Source organism: Felis catus, chromosome B1 (assembly GCF_018350175.1).
Source record: "Felis catus isolate Fca126 chromosome B1, F.catus_Fca126_mat1.0, whole genome shotgun sequence".
In the NCBI taxonomy this organism is placed as follows: Eukaryota; Metazoa; Chordata; class Mammalia; order Carnivora; family Felidae; genus Felis; species Felis catus.
In genome coordinates, this window is record NC_058371.1 from 187,192,653 (window position 1) to 187,213,643 (window position 20,991).

A 20,991-nucleotide genomic window follows, 5' to 3' on the forward strand; every position below is an offset into this window, starting at 1 on the left:
AGAAAGTTCATCTTCACCTATGCTTCAAATAAAATGTTTATGCTCTAACTTAAAAAAAAATTAACCTCCAGTCCTTGCTGAAAACTCCAGACTGTAACAGTGTCTTCTCAACACTGCCACCTGAATGTCTAAAAGAGACTTCAATCTCAACATGTCCAGCAAACACTCCTGATCCTCCCATGCAAATCGGTCTTCCTCCAGGGCTTCCTGTCTTGGTAAATGTCATCCCTATGCTGCTTGGCAAACCAAAAAACTGGGACTCATCCTTGACATCCCCCTCTCCCTCCGTCCAAATAAGCAAAAATGAGGCTCGTAGTTTCTTAAGCATGGTGTCAGTCATAGATACCCACCTCTCTTTACCTCCATTCCCATCCTCCCTAGTTTAAAGCTACCAGAATAATCCCTCATCTCTGGCTACAGACACATAATTTTGTCTTTAGACACCATAATCTTTTCGTATGCTGTTTCCATTCCCCTCCAATCCCTGTGCAGGAGCCAAAAGAAGCATATAAAACTGCAACTTTTATTGTGTCTTCACTCTTCTTTAAATCCTTCGATGGCTTCCAACTGTTATTAAGGTGAACGACATTCCTAATGACCAAAGCCACAAGCGCTGCAAGATGTGACCTCTGCCCGCCTCACACGTCTCTTGGGGTGGCAATCTTCCCTCCGTTACACTCCCTGCAAAATTGGTCTTTTCTCATTTTCCCAAATGTTCTATTTTCTTTAAGGCTGCAGGAGCCTTCCACAGACAGCTCTCAGTTCAGCTACAACATTACTCAGGATAGAACCGCCTGGAGACCACTAACTCCATCAGAGATATAAAGCCATTGAGCCTCAGAAGGGTTCAAGTCCTCAGTCTCCATCCCTAAGCTCCCAGGAATCTCCTTTGAGCCTATGCAAATTTACCCACCTTGCCCTCAGAGAACTGATCTACATTTGAAGGGATATTAAAAAGAGCAGTTTTGTTCAAACCATTAAAAAAAAAAAAACAAAACAAAAAACGGGGCGGGGAGGTGGGGCTTCCCTGACAATGGGTACCTTCTTCCCTTACAGTTTTTACACATCCACCTTTAGGAGTCTTCCTTCAAGACAACCTTCCTGGAACAAGTAAGACATATTCTGTGATGCTTTGCTGTCTACTGCTGCCAAAAAATTGAAAAACATATTTACAGTTTTTTGCTCAGTCTGTTTCTAAAATCAGTCTTTTTTTTTTTAGTCTCCCTTTTTAATAAAAGGTAAATGCATGTATAAAACTTTTAAAAATCGAATAATAAACAAATTTACAGGATGAAATGTAAGTTTCTTCACTGCTGATCCTTCTCCCAGAGGTAAGATTTCATTACTTACCGTTTCTTTATATTCTTCCAGAAATACTGTATGTATACACAGCATAAAACACACACACACACACACACACACACACACACACACACACACACACACACATTTATTTATAGAAATGTGTGTCCACTATATCCCTCTTTTCACCTAACTAGGAGATCAGCACACAGAGGCTTTCTCATTTCCTTACTTCAAGACTTCACTTGAAAGGAAGTGTCTTCTAGGTGATGGGATGGAGATGGTAGCTAATACCATGGTGATAAGCATTTTGCAATTTTTAAATGCATTAAATTATCATACTGGCACCTTAAACTTACACAATGTTATGTGTCAATTACATCTCAATAAAGCTGGGACAGGAAGCAAAATGGTTTTTTGTTGTATCAATTGATAGTGCCTCTAATCACTTAGGGGAACAGTTGACTTCTCCAAAAGTCATCGGATATTATCTAACTCTCTGATTTTTTCCAGTTCGAAGGGTAAAAATTAGTATCTTGATATTTTCTTTTTGTAGGTTGCTTTGATTGCATTTCTTATTATTAGTGAGGCTGGGGCACCAGGGTGGCTCAGCATTGGACTTCAGCTCAGATCCTGACCTCATGGAGCATGAGTTCGAGTCCCGATTTGGGCTCTGTGCTGACAGCTCAGAGCCTGGAGTCTGCTTCAGTTTCTGTGTCTCCCTCTCTCTCTGCCCCTCTCCTGCTCAGGCTGTGTCTCTCTCTCTCTCTCTCTCTCAAAATAAACATTAAAAACATTATTAGTGAGGTTGAGCATTTGTCTTAATGTTTATTTTGAGAGAGAGACAGTGTGCATGCACTTGTGGGGAAGGGGCCGGGAGAGAGGGGGACAGAGGAGCCAAAGTAGGCTTTTGAGTTGACAGCAGAAACTCAAATTCCCAAACCTGAGTGGAAGTTGGATGCTTAACCGACTGAGCCACCCAGGCGCCTGAGGCTGAGTATTCTTTCATATCATACTTTCATATCATATCATACCATATATTTATCCTTTTGTGAAGTAGCTATTCAGATATTTCACCTGTTTTTCTTAAGTAGTTGAACGTTTTCTCACTAATTTGTAAGTTTTTTATATTTCATTATCCCTCTAACACATGTATGTGTGTATGCACACACATACACCTAGGTGATTATATACCTGCACATAAATGTCATTTTTAAATGTGTTTTATGATTATATATATTTTAAGTTTATCTTTTAATTTGAAAGAGAGGAAGTGTGAGCATGAGAGGGGGAGGGGGTAGAGGGAGAATCCCAAGTAGCTCCGTGCTGTCAGCTTGGAGCCCCGTGCGGGGCTGGACCTCATAAACCGTGAGATCGTGACTGGAGCCAAAATCAAGAATCAGACGCCTACGCAACTGAGCCACCCAGGGGCCCCATGATTATATTTTTATATTTAAATCTTTGATGTCTCTTTTATGAAAGAGAGGGATTTGTTGATAAGCAGTGAGTAATGATAGCTGGTAAGTTTTAAATAGCAATTATCCTTTTACCAAAGGAATTTAAGGAGTTTACAACAGTGATTAAGTGAGTATGTGTTTGTCCTCCCCATCTAACAACAAATTCCTTGGTGGTAGTGGCCACACCTATTTTATTCATTTAATTTGCCCTTAGCATTCAGAAAAGTGCTTTACACGCAGCAGACTCAGGAATTATATTCATTCATTTATTTGATAAAATGAATACATTCCTAAAATAGCACTTAATTTTAAAATTATGTTAGTAACTCATATACATTATAAAACATGGAAAATAACAACAGTATAAAGAGAAACATAAAGAAGATGTTCAAATTTGCTTGCAAGCCATCCAGAAATAACTGTGACTAACATTCAGCGAATTGTCCTTCCTATCAGTTTGTCTATGTCATATACTATTGGGGTAAAGACAGCATAGCAGACAGTTTTGTTTTTTCTGCCATCAAGTATGTATTTGGGGAACTCACCTTATCCCACACTTGTTCAGTATGTGTGTTTTCTTTTTCTTTTTTTAAAGTTTATTTTTTATTTGTTTTAAAGTTTATTTTGTGTATGTGTGAGAGAGAGCGCGCGCGCAGGGGAGGGGCAGAGAAAAAGAGAGAGAGAGAATCCGAAGCAGGCTCCATGTTCAGTTTGGAGCCCTCCTAAGGGCTCGATCTCATGACTGTGAGATCGTGAACTGAACTGTTATCAAGAGTTGGTCGCTTAATCGAGTGGGTCACCCAGGAACCCCTCTTTTCTTTTAACGAGTTGTTCTAAAACTCGGTTTCCTTCCTTCCTTCCTTCCTTATCAAAGTACAACTGACACACATTACATTAGTTTCAGGTGAGGTAAGTGTATTTTCAACCCAGACTAGGTTAGTTAGTCCCTCTCCTGGGAATGCTGGGAAAGGGGATTGTTTTGTTGCTATTTTTATTTTTTACTGGGATTTTACAGTAATGTGAGGTTGATATGAAGGTGGAGCTGTTGGTGGCTCTCCAACTGCAGGGTGAATAGTTCCTGCCCACAGAACAAAGCCCACAGAGTGCAAAGAGATGGAGAGAGAAACCTGGGAACATTGCTTCAGAACCTAGATCCAGCAATGCCTGAAACAACTTCCTATTTATGTGAACCAATATGTTCCTTTTTGGTTTCACCTAGTTGGAGTTGTGTTTCTGTCACTTTCACCTGAAATAATTGTAACTAAAATAGGGGTAGTTTCGATAGAATTTCATGGTGCTATGGGCAGGGACCTACAAACACCTGATTCCTGACTTCCTCCTTTCAGAGTTCTGGAGGGAGGAGGTTAGGGATATGAATACACAAAGAAAAGAAGAATAAAATCAGAAAATATTTTTAGCTCACTGGGTAATGAATAATTCCTGAGGGGATCAGGTAAAAGTGAGTCACAGTACTGGACAGTGCCCTAGACAGAATCTCTCTCTTCCCTTGAGACTCTATATATTGCAATATTAGCTGTCAGAGAGGTTGTTTTTATTTTATATTCCCATCAGATGGGACTGAGTTTTATATAATGAAGATTAGAGAAGCTAATTAAGTGGATTTAGAATTTAATATACAGAGGTTTTACAGCCAAACAGGCTCCAAATAGATGAGCAACTTCTCCTGATAGGGACAGACAGGAGTCATACTGCTGAAATTTTATCATTTATAATCTAGCAATGATAGCATGATATGTTCATATAGTTTTAAGAGGTAAGTGCAAGTATGAGAAATTTCAATGCACAGTCAACTGAGCTGAGAGTGGAGTTCATAAATAAAAGTTTTCCTTAAGTTTCCATACGGCAACTCAGTTGCAGTTATTTGATCGTCATGAAAGACAAATTCATGAATGGAGAAATGTTATCCATTCTTTGGCTTATTTTTTCATTCATTGATTCATTCAACAAATATTTATGGAGTGCCTATGGAATACTAGGCATTGTTCAGGTGCTGGGCTTACAGTAATACAGAAGACAAAGGCTTTTCTTTCTTGGAACAGACATTCAGAAGCATCTCAGTTATATTGAACTGAACTTGGAATGTATATACATCTGGGCACCTGGGTGGCTCGTTGAGTGTCTGACTCTGTATTTCAGCTTGGGTCATGATCCTGAACTGTATTGGACTCCATGCTGAGCATGGAGCTTGCCTGTGATTCTCTCTCTCTCTCTCTCTCTCTCTCCAACCCCCCCATCGCCACTCTCCCCCACTCTCTCACATTCCTTTCTCTCTCTAAAACAGAGAGAGAGAGAGAGAGAGAGAGAGAGAGAGAGAGAGAGAGAAGATACGTATATCTGTATGATGAGGAGTGTTCACTTACAGAGAGAGGAGGACAATTGAGGTAATTACCTGGACAAATAGAACTGTAAAACTCAGTCCGTGTGGAGAACACAGGCTTGCTTTTTCCTGAATTTTCTGTATGATTCCCTCAATTCTCTGTTTTGCCTTCCTAGTAGAATCAGTGTCTAAGAATGTCCACTGCACTAATTTTGCTGGAATCTAGAGATCCAGAGATGAAAGAAGCTGTATATATGTAATTGTAATGTGGTGTTATTAACAATGAGATGCTTTTGCAGCTTCTAATGTTTATAATGATATGTTATGGTTACATAGAAAGTTTTTCCCAGTGATTTCTTCCAGGCATTACTTCTTTGCCTGTCCAATATTCCTAGAATATAGGAGGTAATTATTAGTCCCTCGATTCTGCAGGTAGAGAAACTGAGACATTAAGTGCGTGACTTATTTAAATCATAACTTGTGACCAGATTATAAGAAAGTCTCATTATAGGCTTATAAGGGAAACCAACCATACCTGCAGTCTTTCCAGTTCTTCTGTTCTGGGTTTTATTTGAACCAAAGGTATGACCTGAGATACCTCTGTACAGCCTGTAGGTTTCAGCTTCTCCATCTGGAATATGAGGCAATGGGCTAGATTCAGGTTCAGTAGGTTCAATAGGCACCGATCGTGCAACTCATGTGCCAGGTGCCTTCAGTGTTGTCGTACTTAATTAAATTAAATTTTAAATTAAATTTATATTAAATCTTGCAACAGATGAAGAAATTCAGGCACCAAGATGTTAGGTAAGTTGCCTAAGGTAACCCAGCTAAGGATAGAGTCGGTATATTAGTCCAGACTTCCTGACTTCACTTTTTCCTCCGTATTTTCACACTTTTGTATTTTAGCATGCTATGGAGTTATACAAACTATACATGCATTTTGACTCATTGACATATAAACTAAAACAGTCCTGTTACCCCAAATGCAGGCAACGTAAGGAGAGCAATAACTAATATATCTGAATTAAAAGTTAAAAATTTGACTAAGTTTATATAACCTAATTTTATGATTTAGCAATGTTTGAGGCTTTTGGGTGACATAGGAGGGTGTTTAGAAATGTGTTACAAAAAAAAGCACGTTACAGAAATCCAAATACCACAATGTTCAATGTGTTATCGATACACTGATTCAGAGGTTGATTCAAAGTAATGATTATTTTCTTGAGAAATGTATAACTTCAAATATATCTTCCCATTCTGTACAGCTCAACAAATGGATTTTGACATGTTAACTAACACTAAGGAAGAAGGAAGCTACTGGGTTCTTAAAAATGTAGATGGAAATTTATGACTGACCTATCTCCTACTATGTCTATGATTAATAGTTAGTAATTGGTGGATAGGTTTTGACCATTATAGTTGGCACATAGGACTAAAACTTGTAATAACATAGATAGGTGATATAACAAGGCAGGTTATTTACATCGTCTTTGGGAGGTAGGTCTCAGGCAATACTACTATTTGAAGAAGCTAGCCACATCTCTGGTGTGAGCTATATTTCTAAATTTCCCCAAAGTCTGTTGTTTCATCTGTCATGTAATGTGTTTTCTGTGTTATTTTAAAACATTTAATTCTGCTATAAAAACAGAGAGAAAAAAAAGGAGAGTAGATGACACTAGGTAGAAAAGCAAATCACTTATGAGACATGATAGATTCAGGAAAGGAAAGGAGAGAACATGAGCAGAAAACAGATAAAAATGATGGGACAAATGAGAAAACGACTTCTAGGCAGAAAAGGATTGAAGAACTGAGGATGCACCAAATATTTATGGTTCAGTAAACAGGGGTGGCATATAAGGCACTCAATATTTATCGGGTTGAGAACCAGCTACCCACTGGCGATACCCAATCTGACCCTGCGTGTCCTCTGTCCAAGCAGTACAGATAAGACCCACAGCTGCTTAGCAGACAAGTCATAACTGTGCTCAGGCACAATTGTCCCCACATCCCTCTAATAGAACAAGGGAGATGCTGGCCCCAGATACGTTCCGTCTGTTGGATCTCTTTGCTCAAACTTCAGCTCTGCTCCTTGTAACTATACCAGCAGTGGGAAGATTGATTTGTCTGAGTTAGAAAACAGACAGACGGATAGACGGACTCCAACAGTTCAAATGAACACCATGTGGCCCAGGGTCCAGGGGGTGTTCCATCTGTCACATTTTATTCTATGTGGGTTGACCAACCCCACCTGTTTCCCCTGCTTCTCACCAAGTGCTTTATTATATTTCTTTTTAATTTTTTTTTGAGAGAGATAGAGACAGGAGGAGAGGGTAGAGGGAGAGAGAATCCCAAGCTGGCTCCACACTTAACAGGGAGCTCAACGCAGGGCTTGATCCCACGACCCTGGGAAACCAAGAGTCAGACACTCAACCGACTGAGCCACTCAGGTGCCCCTCTCACCAAGTGCTTTAAATGAATGTAACCAACTTCGTGATTTGAGTGTCTTTAGCTGAATGGTGGGCCTTCCACAAAACTCTGTGTAACCGACCTCATCGTGTGTTTGGAGGCTACTAGGTAATTCCTCACATGGCACGGCTGGCCAATTTTTGCCTCCTATTTCTTCTTTGTATTTACAACTGATGGTAATTACACTGGAGTGGGCAAAGAATATACTATTTCAGAAAGATATTTGGTCATCTAAAGAGAGCGTTTAACTGTCACAGCGATACATTCCAATAATAGTCTGGCTGCAGCAGACAAACAAGAAAAGAATTCATGGTTCAGCAGGATAAAATCATAGTGCTTAAAAGCTGGTTCTAGTTCAAACTCATTTCAAAAGATGGGATTTAGTGACTTGTCGAAGGTCACTATTTCTAGTAACTAGTAAGCCAGAACAGGAGCCAATGCTGTCTAAAGAGGCTAGGGGGTGATTTGAGACACTACTGCTGTTCCTATCTGGGTCCTGGGTAATGACTGAGCATGCGTTCCAGCACAAGTTATGTAATGACTAAAAATATAAACTACAGCTGTGAGTTTAATGGATTAACATTATGTGTGTTTTTTTAATGTTTATTTTTGAGAGAGAGAGAGAGAGAGAGAGACAAAGTGTGAGTGGGGGAGGGGCAGAGAGAGAGGGAAACAGAATCCGAAGCAGGCTGCAGGCTCCGAGCTGTCAGCACGGAGTCCGAATTGGGGCTCGAACCCACGAACTGTGAGATCATGACCTGAGCCAAATTCAGACGCTTGACCAACTGAGCCTCCCAGGAGCTCCAATAGATTAACACTAAATAATGCAAAAATATACAGAGAATGTCTGTTTATTAACAGAGTTTATAGAGGTGTCACTGAGACATTTCAAGTCCCCAAAATTGCTCTTCTTTCCCAAATGCTGTCAACTTAATCATGACATTACACATTGCCCTTTGATTGTAGAAGACCGAACTTTAGTCAGCCTCAAGTTAGTTGATTTTAGCTGGACATTCTTGCCCAGTTATCAAAAATATTTAATTCACAAAAGCTTTTACTCACCAGCTAATGCATATGAAGAACCATATTGGATGTTTGGAACATGAAAATGACCAAAATTTAAGCTATTGAATCAACAAACACTTTGGATTTCCTTCCAGACACTGTTCTAGGAACTAGAAAACCACAGTAACCATGCATTAAGCCAGAGAATATTCATTACCAATAAAAATAAGACTTGATTGCCAGCCCAAGTATGATCTCAATGACCCAAATGGTGGTTTTCTCTTTCCTCCTATTATTTTGGAATTTTCCTTCAGGCTTCTTGCCTAGTGGTCACAAAATACGTGCTTCAGCTCCAGGTCTCCTGTCCCCACAATACGATCTCTAAAGCAGGGAGAATGAGGGTGGTGGGAGAGATATTCTCTTATAAGTATCACACAGGGCCCCTGCCTTCGTGGCTCACTGGGTTAAGCATTGGACCTCAGCTCAGGTCATGATGTCACAATTCATGAGTTGAGGCCCTGCATGGGGTGAACTTGAGCCCTGCTTGGGGTGAACACAAGCGCCACTTTGGGTGAGCCCTGCTTCTTTCTCTCCCTCTCTCTCCCTCCCTCTCTGCCCCTCATGGGATTCTCTCTCTCTCTGCCCCTTACTCATTTGCACCCTCTTTGTCTCAAAGCAAGAAAGCAAGAAAGAAAGCAAGAAAGCAAGAAAACAAGAAAGAAAGAAAGAAAGAAAGAAAGAAAGAAAGAAAGAATGAAAGAGAGAGAGAAAGAAAGAAAGAAAGAAAGAAAGAAAGAAAGAAAGAAAGAAAGAAAGAAAGAAAAAGTCTGTCACACAGACCATTCCTGTCCTGAGGCTTCTCTGTAGACATCCCCTCAGATTGGTGTTGACGAGGAGAACTTTCTGTGATGTTGAAACTATTCTATAGTCTGTGCTGTCCAAAATGGTATTCACCAGCCACATATAGGTAGTGGGCACTTGGGTTGTGGCTAGCATGTTGAAGGAACTGGATTTTTAGTTTAATTGTAATTAATTTAAATTTAAATACTCACATGTATCTAATGTCTACCATATGGGACAGCATAACTTCTGATTCTTTTTGGCTAGAATGAGGTCACCAAAAGTTTGGGCAAGGGAGGCTGGGAAAATGATTAGCTTTTTCAGTCTCTAAGGGAGAAAAGATTTGGGAATGGATGCTTGGCAGAAGCAAGTGTCTGTGATAAAAAGGAGATAAGACAGTGTCATAGAGCTGGTGTCATGTGGGAGACTAAGGACAGAAAAATGTAAACAAATAAATTTTAAAAGGTAGCTGTCTTCAGGTTTGAACAAGCCATGTTATCTAGACTCCGTTTAGATGATTGGTCCAGATTTCAGAGTAACTTAATAGGGAGTGATTAGAGGTGGGCGTAATTTAAGAAGGCGGTTGGAAAAGCCTCTAGGAGCTAATAGTTTGGTAGAGGAGGAAGAAGACAAAGCATGTAAAATAAATTGTTAACAATAAACAGGGTGGCATCTGTGTATATACACACATATTTATTACATATTCACACATACATAGTTATACACTGTCCCTATTAGGAGGAGAAACAAAGTATTCTGGAGTGTTTTTCTGGTGTCTCCCACAAGCCTTACATAATATAGCAAGACAAGATTGGTAGCATAGAAGCTTTGGAATGTGGTCCACCTACCATCCTTAAAGCAACAGTTGGTGCAACATAGCTTTACTACTGGACTGTGGGTACATGAATATGGTTAATGAGCAATTTCTCAGTTTCTATAGGATGTTCTAAAGTGGGAAATCACAAACACAGTGAAAACTTTGAAAGGATCTCTTAAGTCCTACAACTTCAAATCCTATGATGCTCATGATGCCTGAGGGGGGATCAGTAGTAGATAGACCTGTCTGGCAAGAGGCTGTCGGGCCTGGGGTAGCATAATTAAAGCACGGTTTTTGATCTGACGCAGGGTGAGTGATGGTAAGTTTCAGACAGTATCATCCTCTATTTTTGTACATGTGGAAGGGACTTCTTGCCATTTCCTTACAAACCTATACTGGTACAGAAATGATAATAACAAGGGGTCCTGTGGTTCAAAGGACTACAGCGTCGAGAGATATTTTTTCTAAAGTTCTTGCCAGCCTTAATACATTACTAGCTTGTGATCTATAATGATTTTTAATTTTCAGAGATAGTATGAGTGATTCCTGTACAAGAATGGCTGAACTTGTCCATATAGTAAGACATTTCATTTCCTCTGTATTTCTCCTTGGATGAGTGATACTACTTGAGGTTTTTTTTAAGTTTGTTTATTTACCGTGCGAGAGAGAGACAGAGTGAGAGAGAGAGAGAGCTGGGAAGGGGTAGAGAGAGGGAGAAAGAGAATCCCAAGCAGGCTCCACACTGCCAACTCAGAGCCCAACTCGGGGCTCGAGCTCATGAACCGTGAGATTATGACCTGAGCTGAAATCTAGAGTCAGATACTTAACTGACTGAGACACCCAGGTGCCCCCCACTTGAGATTCTTTTTCTTAAATTCTATACTTTATATAACTTTTTCAACTGCAGTGAAGTAAACAGAGGCTATGTACCAAATTGATGTTAGTGCTTGTGGCAAATTTCAAAATAGACATGCACATTTATTTCAACTGTAGACTGACATAAAGTATGTGAAAATATGCACAGATTCTAAGTTCAAATGACAATTTGTATCTATGACAATAGTAACATGACTATTAAAAACTTCCATTTTGCCACAGTAAGAAGTATTTAATTTTTTTATGTTTATTTATTTATTTTTGAGAGAGAGAAAGAGAGAGAGAGAATCCCAAGCAGGCTGTGTGCTGTTGCTGTCGACCCCACAAACCTTGAGATCATGACCTGAGCTGAAATCGAGATTCAGATGTGTACCTGATTGAGTCACCCAGGTGCCCTAAGAAGTTTTTACTTTTATAAAGAAAAGGGATGATGATGATAATATCTTTGTTAGTGGATAATAGTTCTTTATATAAATTCAAAAGAAATGTAAACAATTTTGCCTACTTAACACAGAGGCTTTTTTTTTTCTTTGCCTTCTAGCTGATTTACAGATTGAAAGCTACTTCATGCTGATGATGAGCTGCCACTTTTTGTAGCCATCAGTGTGGAGATCGGCATTGTTCAATGTCACCTGCCACTTTTTGTAGCCATCAGTGTGGAGATCGGCATTGTTCAATGGAGTAGCCATTTGGCACCTTGGGCTATTTAAACTCAAATTTAAATTAATTAAAATTAAACAAAATGAAAAATTATCTTACCTCACACAGGCTCCATATCACGTGTTAAACACCCACTTGCAGCTGCCATATTGGACAACACAGACCTGGAATATTTCTATCACATAATGTACTAGTAGCAATGGATACTGTTGGGTTTATATGGTTCAATCTCAAAAAATGTTGGTCAGATGAAGTGCTATTCAAACATGACTGCAAGACTGTACGTTATATCATTTATTTCCAATGCGAAAGTTCTAGCCATAGATTTCTGGGAATTGGTCCCTGGGATAAACTCTGCAGGGGCCCCAGACCCAGACAAGAAAAGCCCCGGGTTCTGCATTTTAGAGGCCACCGTTTTAGCTCACCTCCCCAAAGGGAAAAATTCCCCAAGACACATCTTGGGGATGTGTTCCCCAAGAGCCTGTGTCCCCTTCCTGATTGTAGACCTTGTCCAAGGTACCCAGAATCCTTCAATTCACTGATCAAAAATTCCCAAGGCTACTTCCAGGTGCTCAGCAGGCTCTCTCCAGAATTGTCCTCCCAAAGGAAGACCAAACAACTGATGTGGGCACTGCTACGCCAAGGGGTGGCTGTTTGAGGGTGTGGACAGAGCTTGGTTGAATGGGCTCCGGTATCCATACACGTGCAGAAAGTCCGCTTGTTTATGAATGGAGCTGGCACAGGAAGCAAAGGGTGTGGAAGTGCGTAGGCCAAGGGCTGGGGGTCTGGCTCTTTCCCCCCCGCCATGTTTCAGGGTGGAACTGAAGGCCTCTGAGATCTCTGTACACACACCTGGCCTTGTTCGTTGTTATTAAGGTATGCTTCTCAAGGTAAGAGAATAGATTATATTTAGTTAGCTTGACATATTTCTTGTAAATATTTAAACATAGAGTATTTAAACATAACGTATGTTAGCCCTTGCAAATATTAGGGTGGGGTTGGCAGCCCCACATCGTAGAGTGATGGATTCAGCTGGGGTTTCTTGACTAGTTTGGTCACTATTGCTCTACCTGGTTACATCTAACTGGTTGCTGTCAGTGGAAAATTTCTTTCAAAAGGCTTTTGGTCAGGCGGGACCCCAATGCATCCTTTCCAGGGTTCACAGCTGGAGTTGCTGAAGGCCAGAAACAGCTTCTGAGAGTCCCCGGACCAGGAGGGGAGCCTGTTTCTTGCTCTGGGGCATTTGGGACAAATGAAGCTACCGTGTGCCAAGAGAAGGCGTGAAATCCCTTGGCGGGGGGGGGGGGGGGGCGGGGATGAGGTGGGAACGTAACACTCGGTTTGGGGGCCCTTGCCCTTTCCTTTCTTTTTCGGAGGAAATACAGCGCTTCTCGTCTCCCTCGCTCCACGTTCCCGGCCGGGGCTCCTCGGGCGGAATGGGCGGCCTCCAGGGGCGCACAGGGCGGCTTTGTCTGCAGGGCGGCCGAGGGAATCCAGCGAGAGAGTGGCTACCGTGCCTGGAGTTTGGACGAGAACTTTTTTCCGCCCTCTCCACGAGTTACCGGACTCTCGCGGGGCGCTCACAACTGCTGCCCGGAGGCCGAGGCCGGGGGCCGGGCGTGCACCGGGCCGGGGGTCGGGTCCCGGACCAGGGCGGGCAGCGCAGATCCCGGAGCACGCTCTTCCTAACCCGAGCCGCAAGCGGCGGGAGGCGCGAGGAGGAGGAGGAGGGAAGGAGGGGGAGGAGGATGGGAGGAGGGGAAGGGGCGGTGGCGGCGGCCGCGGGCGGGGAGGAGCCGCCGCGGGCAGTGGCCGGGGGAGGCGGCGGCGGCAGCGAGGGAGGAGGAGGAGGAGGCGGCGCTCCGGCCGGGCCAGAGAGCAGCGCTGGGACCCGCGCGGCCGTGACCCCGCGGTTCCCCGGACGCCGAGCGCGGCCGCAGCGGACAAAGGAGCATGTTGGCGCCGAGGAGGGCCCGTCCTCCGGCCGCCATGAGGCTCCGGGCGCCGCCGGGCCCGCGCCGCGCCCCCGCCCGCCCGGGCGCCGGGCCGGCCCGCTAGGCCAGCCCGCCGCCGCTCGGCCCGCAGGCCCCGGCGCGCAGCATGGAGCCGCCCGGGCGCCGGCGGGGCCGCGCGCCGCCGCCGCCGCTGCTGCTGCCGTTCGCGCTGCTTGCGCTGCTGGGAGGCGGCGGCTGCGCCGCGGCGCTGCCCCCCGGCTGCAAGCACGACGGGCGGCCCCGAGGGGCCGGCAGGGCGGCGGGCGCCGCCGAGGGCAAGGTGGTGTGCAGCAGCCTGGAGCTCGCGCAGGTCTTGCCCCCCGACACGCTGCCCAACCGCACGGTCACCCTGTGAGTAGCCCTCGCCTCGGGTCCCCTCCCTGGGGCGCTTTCTCGTCAGGCCGCCTCTCTCTGCGCAACTTTGGAGAGGGGTGCTGCCGGCACCCACGCGCCTTTGTGTGAATGAAGCTGCAGGCAGGGATGGCGCTGGGAGGGGGGGGGTTGGCTTGGCAGGGGCGCGTTTCGGGGAAGGCAAGTGAATCCGCCCCGGAGCCGCTTTCCAGTTCCGCTAGTTTGCAAAGTAAAAGTTTTCGGGTTCCCTGGCGCGCCCCGCGCTGTCCCGGCGCAGCGCTTCTGTGGCTGCGCCGTGCCACGTGAGGATGCAAGTAAACATGCAGTCGGCGAAGTTGTAGATGGCCCATCCTTTGCTTGGGCTTCCAGAAAACACGGTGCTCCGTAGAAGGGCCGGTCCTTCAGCTTTTCTGCACATTAACTTACACTTCCATGCGGTTTGCATGAATAGTTTGCAGAATACCAAAACAACATTGGGACTTGGAACGCCTGTGTGTACAATCCCCTAACCCCCAGACTGTTTCCTTGCCTTTCGCTCCCTTAGTTTTATCACAGTAAAAGAACACCTTTTAAAATGGAGCTGTTATTAAGGGCGTGAAATACATTTGAGACGAACCGTGCACCTTCCAGCCCGGGTTTCATGTGTTTGCGCGCTCATACTTAAAAACCCGAGAATTTTGGAATTGAAAACTGGGTTTGTTGAGCCTCCCATATCGAGGCACTTGATATTTGAGTTGAGTTTCCGACCTGGAAGGAAGAATTTTTGGTCTCAGGACTCCATTTGTGCTCAGATACACGGTCCAGTTTTGCAGGCGTGGTTCTGCCCATGCTAGCTGGACAGTTGGAATCTTGACTTGATTTTCTGAACGATGAATTGGCTTGGAAAAGTTCAAGTATTTCTAAGGGATATTTTGTCGAACTGAAACGTGAGCCTCTCTGTCCCGTGTTCCTCTCCGTTCTTTTGGTTCGTTTCCTAAAAAAGAATCAAGGCTACCACTGTAAAAACAGGAAGGCAGGGGGAATAGCATGATTTATGAAAAGCTTGAAGTACGATTTTTAATTTAACCCAAATTAAGCAGGAGGCTAGGGGTAAGAGAAGTATAAACCTCATTACTAAAACCTTTGTTCTTCCATTTCCATTTGTTTGAATTAAGAAAGGCTTAACACAGGGAAAATGTGTTTTTGTCTATGGAGGCATGAAAATGGATAAAATAGTTTTCTTTGACTCGTTTACTGACCGTTTGGTAGTGGCAGCAGCTGTATTTATTTATTTCTTACCCAGATTCTTTGAAGTGGAAATTTTGGGATGGGACCTTTAATTACAGCCTTGAGTCAAGCAGCGAAAACCCCATGTTGGAGATATCCCTTTATAACTTTGAGGAAATTAGTCATCATACATTTGGGTTCTGAATCGGTGGTGCTCCAGCTGATTCAAGTTTAGGTCGAGTTTTTCAGAATGTCAACAGTTTCAGCTGTATTAAGTCAGCTATTTGTAAGTTGTTTTCGTTTTGCAGAAAAAAAAAAGATGGTGTCATAGAAAATCACTTTTCAGCACATTATCAGTTAAGCTGTTTCAAAGAATTCTTAGTGCCTTTAAAATGTCATAATTTTTTAAAACGTTTATTTAGTTTTGAGAGAGAGCATGAGCCCTAGTGGGGGAGGGGCAGAGAGAGAGGGAGACAGAGGATCCAAAGCGGGCTCCCGTGCGTGTAGGGAAGAGCCCGATGTGGGGCTCCAACTCGCAAACTGTGAGATCATGGCCTGAGCTGAAGTCGGACGATTAACCAACTGAACCACCCAGGCGCCCCTACGATGTCCTATTAATCCAATATTTTTTGCACCTGAAACCTCTTTAGATGAAAATAATAGGATGTAGTGAATGGGGAGAAATTATAATTCATTTAAAAATCAGCTAATGTTGTGGATTACGTTGGTTCAAGTTATATCGGACCAGTTCCCTTATTTTGCTAGGGAATACATCAGAGAGTCCTGCAGGGATAAGTGACTTGCCCAAGTTCCATAGTGATTGAGCATCAGGGTCAATGTCCCAGATTCCAGATGTGCAGTTCAGATGCTTTCTTAATTGCCCCCCCCCTCCCCCGCCAAGGCTTTCATCATTTTATTAGTTCAACTGGTGTGTGGTGTGTGTGTTGTTTTTGAGTGTTTCCTAGGTAGTGGCAGCATGTTGAGGTTTAGACTAGGTGTTAATTTCCTCCGGGTGTGGCAAATTACCACACATTGAGTGGCATAAAACCAACAAATTTCTTCTCTTACAATTCTGGGAGCTGGAAGTTGCAAGTCAAGGAGTCAGTAGAGCTATGTCTTCTCTGGAAGGGTCTTCTGACTTTTCTTGGATTGTGCCACCCCAGTGCCAATGTCTGCCCCTGTCTTCATGTCACGTCTTTCCGGGGTGTCTCTGTGTTTCACATACTGCCCCTTCTCTTGTAAGGACACCAGTCATTGAATTTAGGGTCCACCCTAAGTCCAGGATGATCTCATCCAAGGATATGGAACTTAATTACATTGCAAAGACCCTCTTTTCAAATAAGATCACTTTCAGGGGTACCAGGGGTTTAGAGCTTTGGACCTCTTTTGAGGGCATACTATTGAACTCACTACAGAATATAAATAAAGCATGGTCTTTCTTTAGGAACACACAGGCAGTAGGAGAGAAATATTCATGAATTCACAACAGTATGCTAAATGCTCTAATCCTGGAGTGTACATGTAGCAAAAGGAACCCAGAGGAGGGCAACCAAAGCCCCCTTGGGACATAGTTGGTGGGATCCAGGATCTGAGGATCCTGAGCCAATTCAAGAAGGATGAGATGGATACCTGTGAATGAAAAAGGTGATGAGATGAGGGGGAAGAAATGCGGGGTTGGTCTGTGGTAGGCTCCCTACTTCCCACCCCATGCCCATGGGCTTGGAGGGTGCGGTGTTGGCTTGCTATGCGGTGCAGTTTATATTGCTGGATGTCAAGGGCAAGTGTCTACTCCCTGGAGTGGTCCAAGGGGAGCCCGCATGTGCCTGGTCAAGGACAGACAGGCTTTCTGGTTCTGGTTTGAGTTTTAATTCCTTAGGTGTGGCCAACCATTTTCAGCTGCTGCAAGGAAATTTGATGGGGCTTGCAAGGATAGCAAGGATAGGATAGAATTTTTTTCTTTTTTTAAATAATGAAAAATAAGGTAATTTCTGCCTTGGGGAATGAACTAGGCTTCACCATAGCCAAGAGCTCAGACCCTTCAGCTATCTTCGTGAACAACATCTATTTTCATAGCCTTGGTTATGGAGAGGTCCAGCAGAAACCCTCCGCGTGACCACACTTGTTTCATGTGTCGTGTAGTCTTTTGTATTAATGGAGTAAATTGCATTTATTATTTACAGCCAGATTGAATTAAAATTTGACTTTTAATGTTTTTGTTGGACATATATATTACTATTTTTTAAAAATGTTTGTTTAGTTTTGAGAGACTGCAAGGGGGGGAGGGACGGAGAGACGAGGACAGAAGATCGTTCTGAAGCTGGCTCTGCATTGACAGGCTGGCAGCTGCAAGCCCGATGTGGGGCTCCAACTCGCTAACCTGGAGATCATGACCTGAACTAAAAGTTGGATGTTCAACCAACTGAGCCACCCAGGTGCCCTGAAATATAAGTTATTAACTTTATTCCTGTCTTATTTGATATTTTAAGTTTTAAAAATAATGAGGACTTCAGTTATAGAAAGTTTTACAAATTTACCTTGCTTTTCAGATTTTTTTTTCCCATAATGCTACATGGAGATTCTAGGTAATTTTTTTTTTTTTTTTAAATTTATGATTTGTCATGAATCATAACTTAGGGACAATGTCTAGATGTTTCTCAGACTTTTTAAAACAATAAGATAATGCAGAAGGTTTGGTTTTTACTTTACAAAATGTTTGTTTTTGCTATCAAAGACCTGATTACAGACATCAACCAGTGTGCCCAGCTCAGTGTCAGGGAGACAAAAAGGAATGCTGTATTGTTTTGAAACCTAAACCTGGTTGGAAGAAAGGATTTGCACAAAAGCAGCATTTAGGGAACAATTGCAGACTGTCTGTAATTAAGTAATAAATCCTGTACTGCCAACTGTTTAAATGCTTTAGGAAGTCTGAAAAGATTGGAGATCAGTTGGGGCTGCGGACGCCCTGGGAGATTTTCTGTTTTCCTGGAGAAGTTTGGACTTGAGCAAGGCCTGAGGGAAGGGAAAGATTGGATTTTGTGTGGACATCGGGGAGTTACTGACAGGGGTGGGGACGGAGTGGTTCTACTGAAGCAGGGAGGTGGTTTTCAGAACCACTGGTCTGTACCAGGTATGTAATACCCAGGTGTGGTGGAGGTCAAGTTAGAGTAGGGGAGCGTGTGCAGGTGGGGAGGAGGAGGCGGGGGTGTGGCCCAGGCAGAAGCTCCCTGGAGCAGTGGCGGAGCCTGGTGAAGTGGGGAACGCAGAGGGGGGAGCATGCGGTCGTAGAAGCCAAGGCACGTTCAGGTTTGAAGGAAGGAATGGGTGCCCGTGTTGAGAGATGCTGGGGAATCAGGACCAGGAAGGCCAAGGAGCTGAGCACTGGATTGGCCTGCTTGGCACTTTGGTGCCCTCTGGGGGTCGGAGGCCACGAGGGCAGGTTGGGGTGGCTTCAAGGGAGAAGGGGGTGAGTGAGGATGGTGGTGGTAGCATCTAGACGAGGAAGAATTTCGGTGCAAAGGAAGGTTTCTTAGGAGCAAAGGACCATGAGAGCACATCGGAGTAAGCTGGACAGTAACTTGGGTGTGGGGCACACGGTGGATGGAAGATGAGATGAGCTGAGCGTAGGCACAGGGTTTTGCTGGCAACAGGCACTGTTCATTCTCGAAGAAGGCGGTGGTGAGGCAGGAGGGCTTTGGGAGTGCAGGTGGGTTGAAGTGGGGGTTCTTTTATGTTCCCATAGACGTGGAGGCAGGGTGAGGGAGGAAGGAGAAACAGGAGGCTGGCCTTTGGAAGCTGGGAGAGCTCTCTCGCTCGCTGGGGATTGTAGAAAAGTTAGCAGAGTGGAGTTGTGTCCTTTTCTGCCTTGTGATCAAATTCGAAGGCACATAGATGACCACAGTTCTTTCTCCAGTCGCATTCAGCCCAGAGGTGTAAATAGTTGGGATTGGCTCGGCTGCTTCTTGCCAGGGCAGTGCCACAGAGCGAGAGAGGCATAGGCTGTGGCCTGAAGTTCTGTGTGTCAAGGGTTAGGTTTTTATCTTTGAATTCGAGGCCATCCAAACCTTTTGTAGCCTTATTTCCCAATACTTGGCACCAATTATATTTTCTTCACATGCGTATCAGTTGAGGCACTGTTAATACTGTAGGCACTCGGCTGGGTGCTAGGGGTGTTCAGGGATAACGTAAGACGTGATTCTTTCGTCTAAGCATCAGTGCTATGTGCAAAGTCTCTGCGTAACCCAAGTGTGCCTCTCATTGTCCCCTGACTTGGTTTCCTGTGCATCAAGGGTAAGTCTGTCGCTCTTGCCTGGAAATCCTATTCTGGTAAATTCTGGGTCCTTCACAATCCAGCTCAGCTGCTGTGAGCTTTTTTGTCACCCTTCTGGCTTTGGATCCGTCCCTTCTCTGAAGCCAGGTAGTGCTTAACTAACTGTGCTCCCATGTCCCTCTGTGACACTTTATATGACACTTGCTCTCGTAAAGCACGTACCCTTGAAGGGAAGGACTGGGAAACCTGTCTTAATACCGTGCCTGGACTGTGGGGTGCGAATTGTTCTCAATGGGCATGAATCATACTGGCAAAGATAATACTGTATATGTGGTACGACAAAAGGACAGTGGAGGGATGGAAGAGGGATGCGAACTCAGATTTTCACCCTATTATGGCAAATGGGAACACTTATTTTTAGTTTTTTTAAAAATGTTTTATTTATTTTTGAGGGACAGAGAGTGAGTGGGGGAGGGGCAGAGAGAGAGAGGGAGACACAGAATCCGAAGCAGGCTCCAGGCTCTGAGCTGTCAGCACGGAGCCCGACGCGGGGCTCAAACCCACAGACCGTGAGATCATGGCCTGAACCAAAGTCAGACGCTTAACCAACGCAGCCACCCAGGGGCCCTGAGAACACTTATTTACTTAGGTCCGCGTTTCATGGCCGTAGGATCCCCAGTTCAAGAAGGGTATGTGAAATTTGTTTACAGTTACATTTGACATAAGTGATCTTATGTGTCTGGTGACTGCACACATAAGGCGGCGTGGTGGCAAGTTGCTCAGAAATAGTGCGGAGTTTTGGGCAGACTTAGGCGTTTGGTCCATGAACGCAAACCTTAAGTTTTTTTCCAATAGGATGGGAAGCTTTTACATGATCCAGACTCTGAATCTTGTTGCTTCTTGCCTGCTTGGAGCGCTCCAGCATCAGGAGTGTGTGAGAGAGGTTGGTGGGTTTGGCAACAAACCAGAAATTAAAATACCAGGAACAAAAGAGCACAGGAATGTTTGGAGATCCTTGTCCCAGTTCATCCACTTTTCCCAGGAGCCTGTAAAGATGGTTTTAAAAAACAGACAAAAACAAAAACAAAACACACCAAAAAACAAAACAAAACAACCCCCCCCCCCCCAAAAAAAAACCCAGAAGTAAAAGCTCTCGGAAAGTCAGAAAATGACAGTGTGAAGTTTTAGTGTATGTAATCAGTGATTTATTACTATTATTCTTTGCTATTTAGCTGCCTGTCTGAAAGCCATTGTTTTCTGTATTGGCTGCATTCCTATGGAGGGGTCTTCAATCCAGAAGACACAGCTAATTTATTGTTGGGTGAACATTTTCCTTGTAAATAGGCAAAAATTAGGATACAGAGCTCTTTTACATTTTAGTAGCTTGTTAAGTCAGTTTTTGCAAAGGTAAG

General features: G+C 44.0%; 1 protein-coding gene and 1 long non-coding RNA gene across 4 annotated transcripts in view; one reads left to right on the forward strand and one right to left on the reverse strand.

Annotated features, from left to right (window-relative positions):
- Nucleotides 1-9,059, reverse strand: part of LOC102900073 — a 28,335-nt gene extending 19,276 nt beyond the window's left edge. For both annotated transcript variants that reach the window (XR_006597182.1, XR_006597183.1), the window contains exons 1-2: nucleotides 8,626-9,059; nucleotides 5,633-5,728 (exon numbers count right to left, since the gene is read on the reverse strand). This is a non-coding gene — a long non-coding RNA (uncharacterized LOC102900073). The remainder of the gene's footprint in view (nucleotides 1-5,632; nucleotides 5,729-8,625) is intronic.
- Nucleotides 9,060-13,846: 4,787 nt separating this feature from the next.
- The window catches only part of ADGRA3 (adhesion G protein-coupled receptor A3), a 136,245-nt gene continuing 129,100 nt past the window's right edge, over nucleotides 13,847-20,991 (forward strand). For both annotated transcript variants that reach the window (XM_023253254.2, XM_045056541.1), the window contains exon 1: nucleotides 13,847-14,106. In XM_023253254.2, coding sequence (XP_023109022.1) covers nucleotides 13,862-14,106 — 245 coding nt within the window. In that variant the 5' untranslated portion in view covers nucleotides 13,847-13,861. The remainder of the gene's footprint in view (nucleotides 14,107-20,991) is intronic.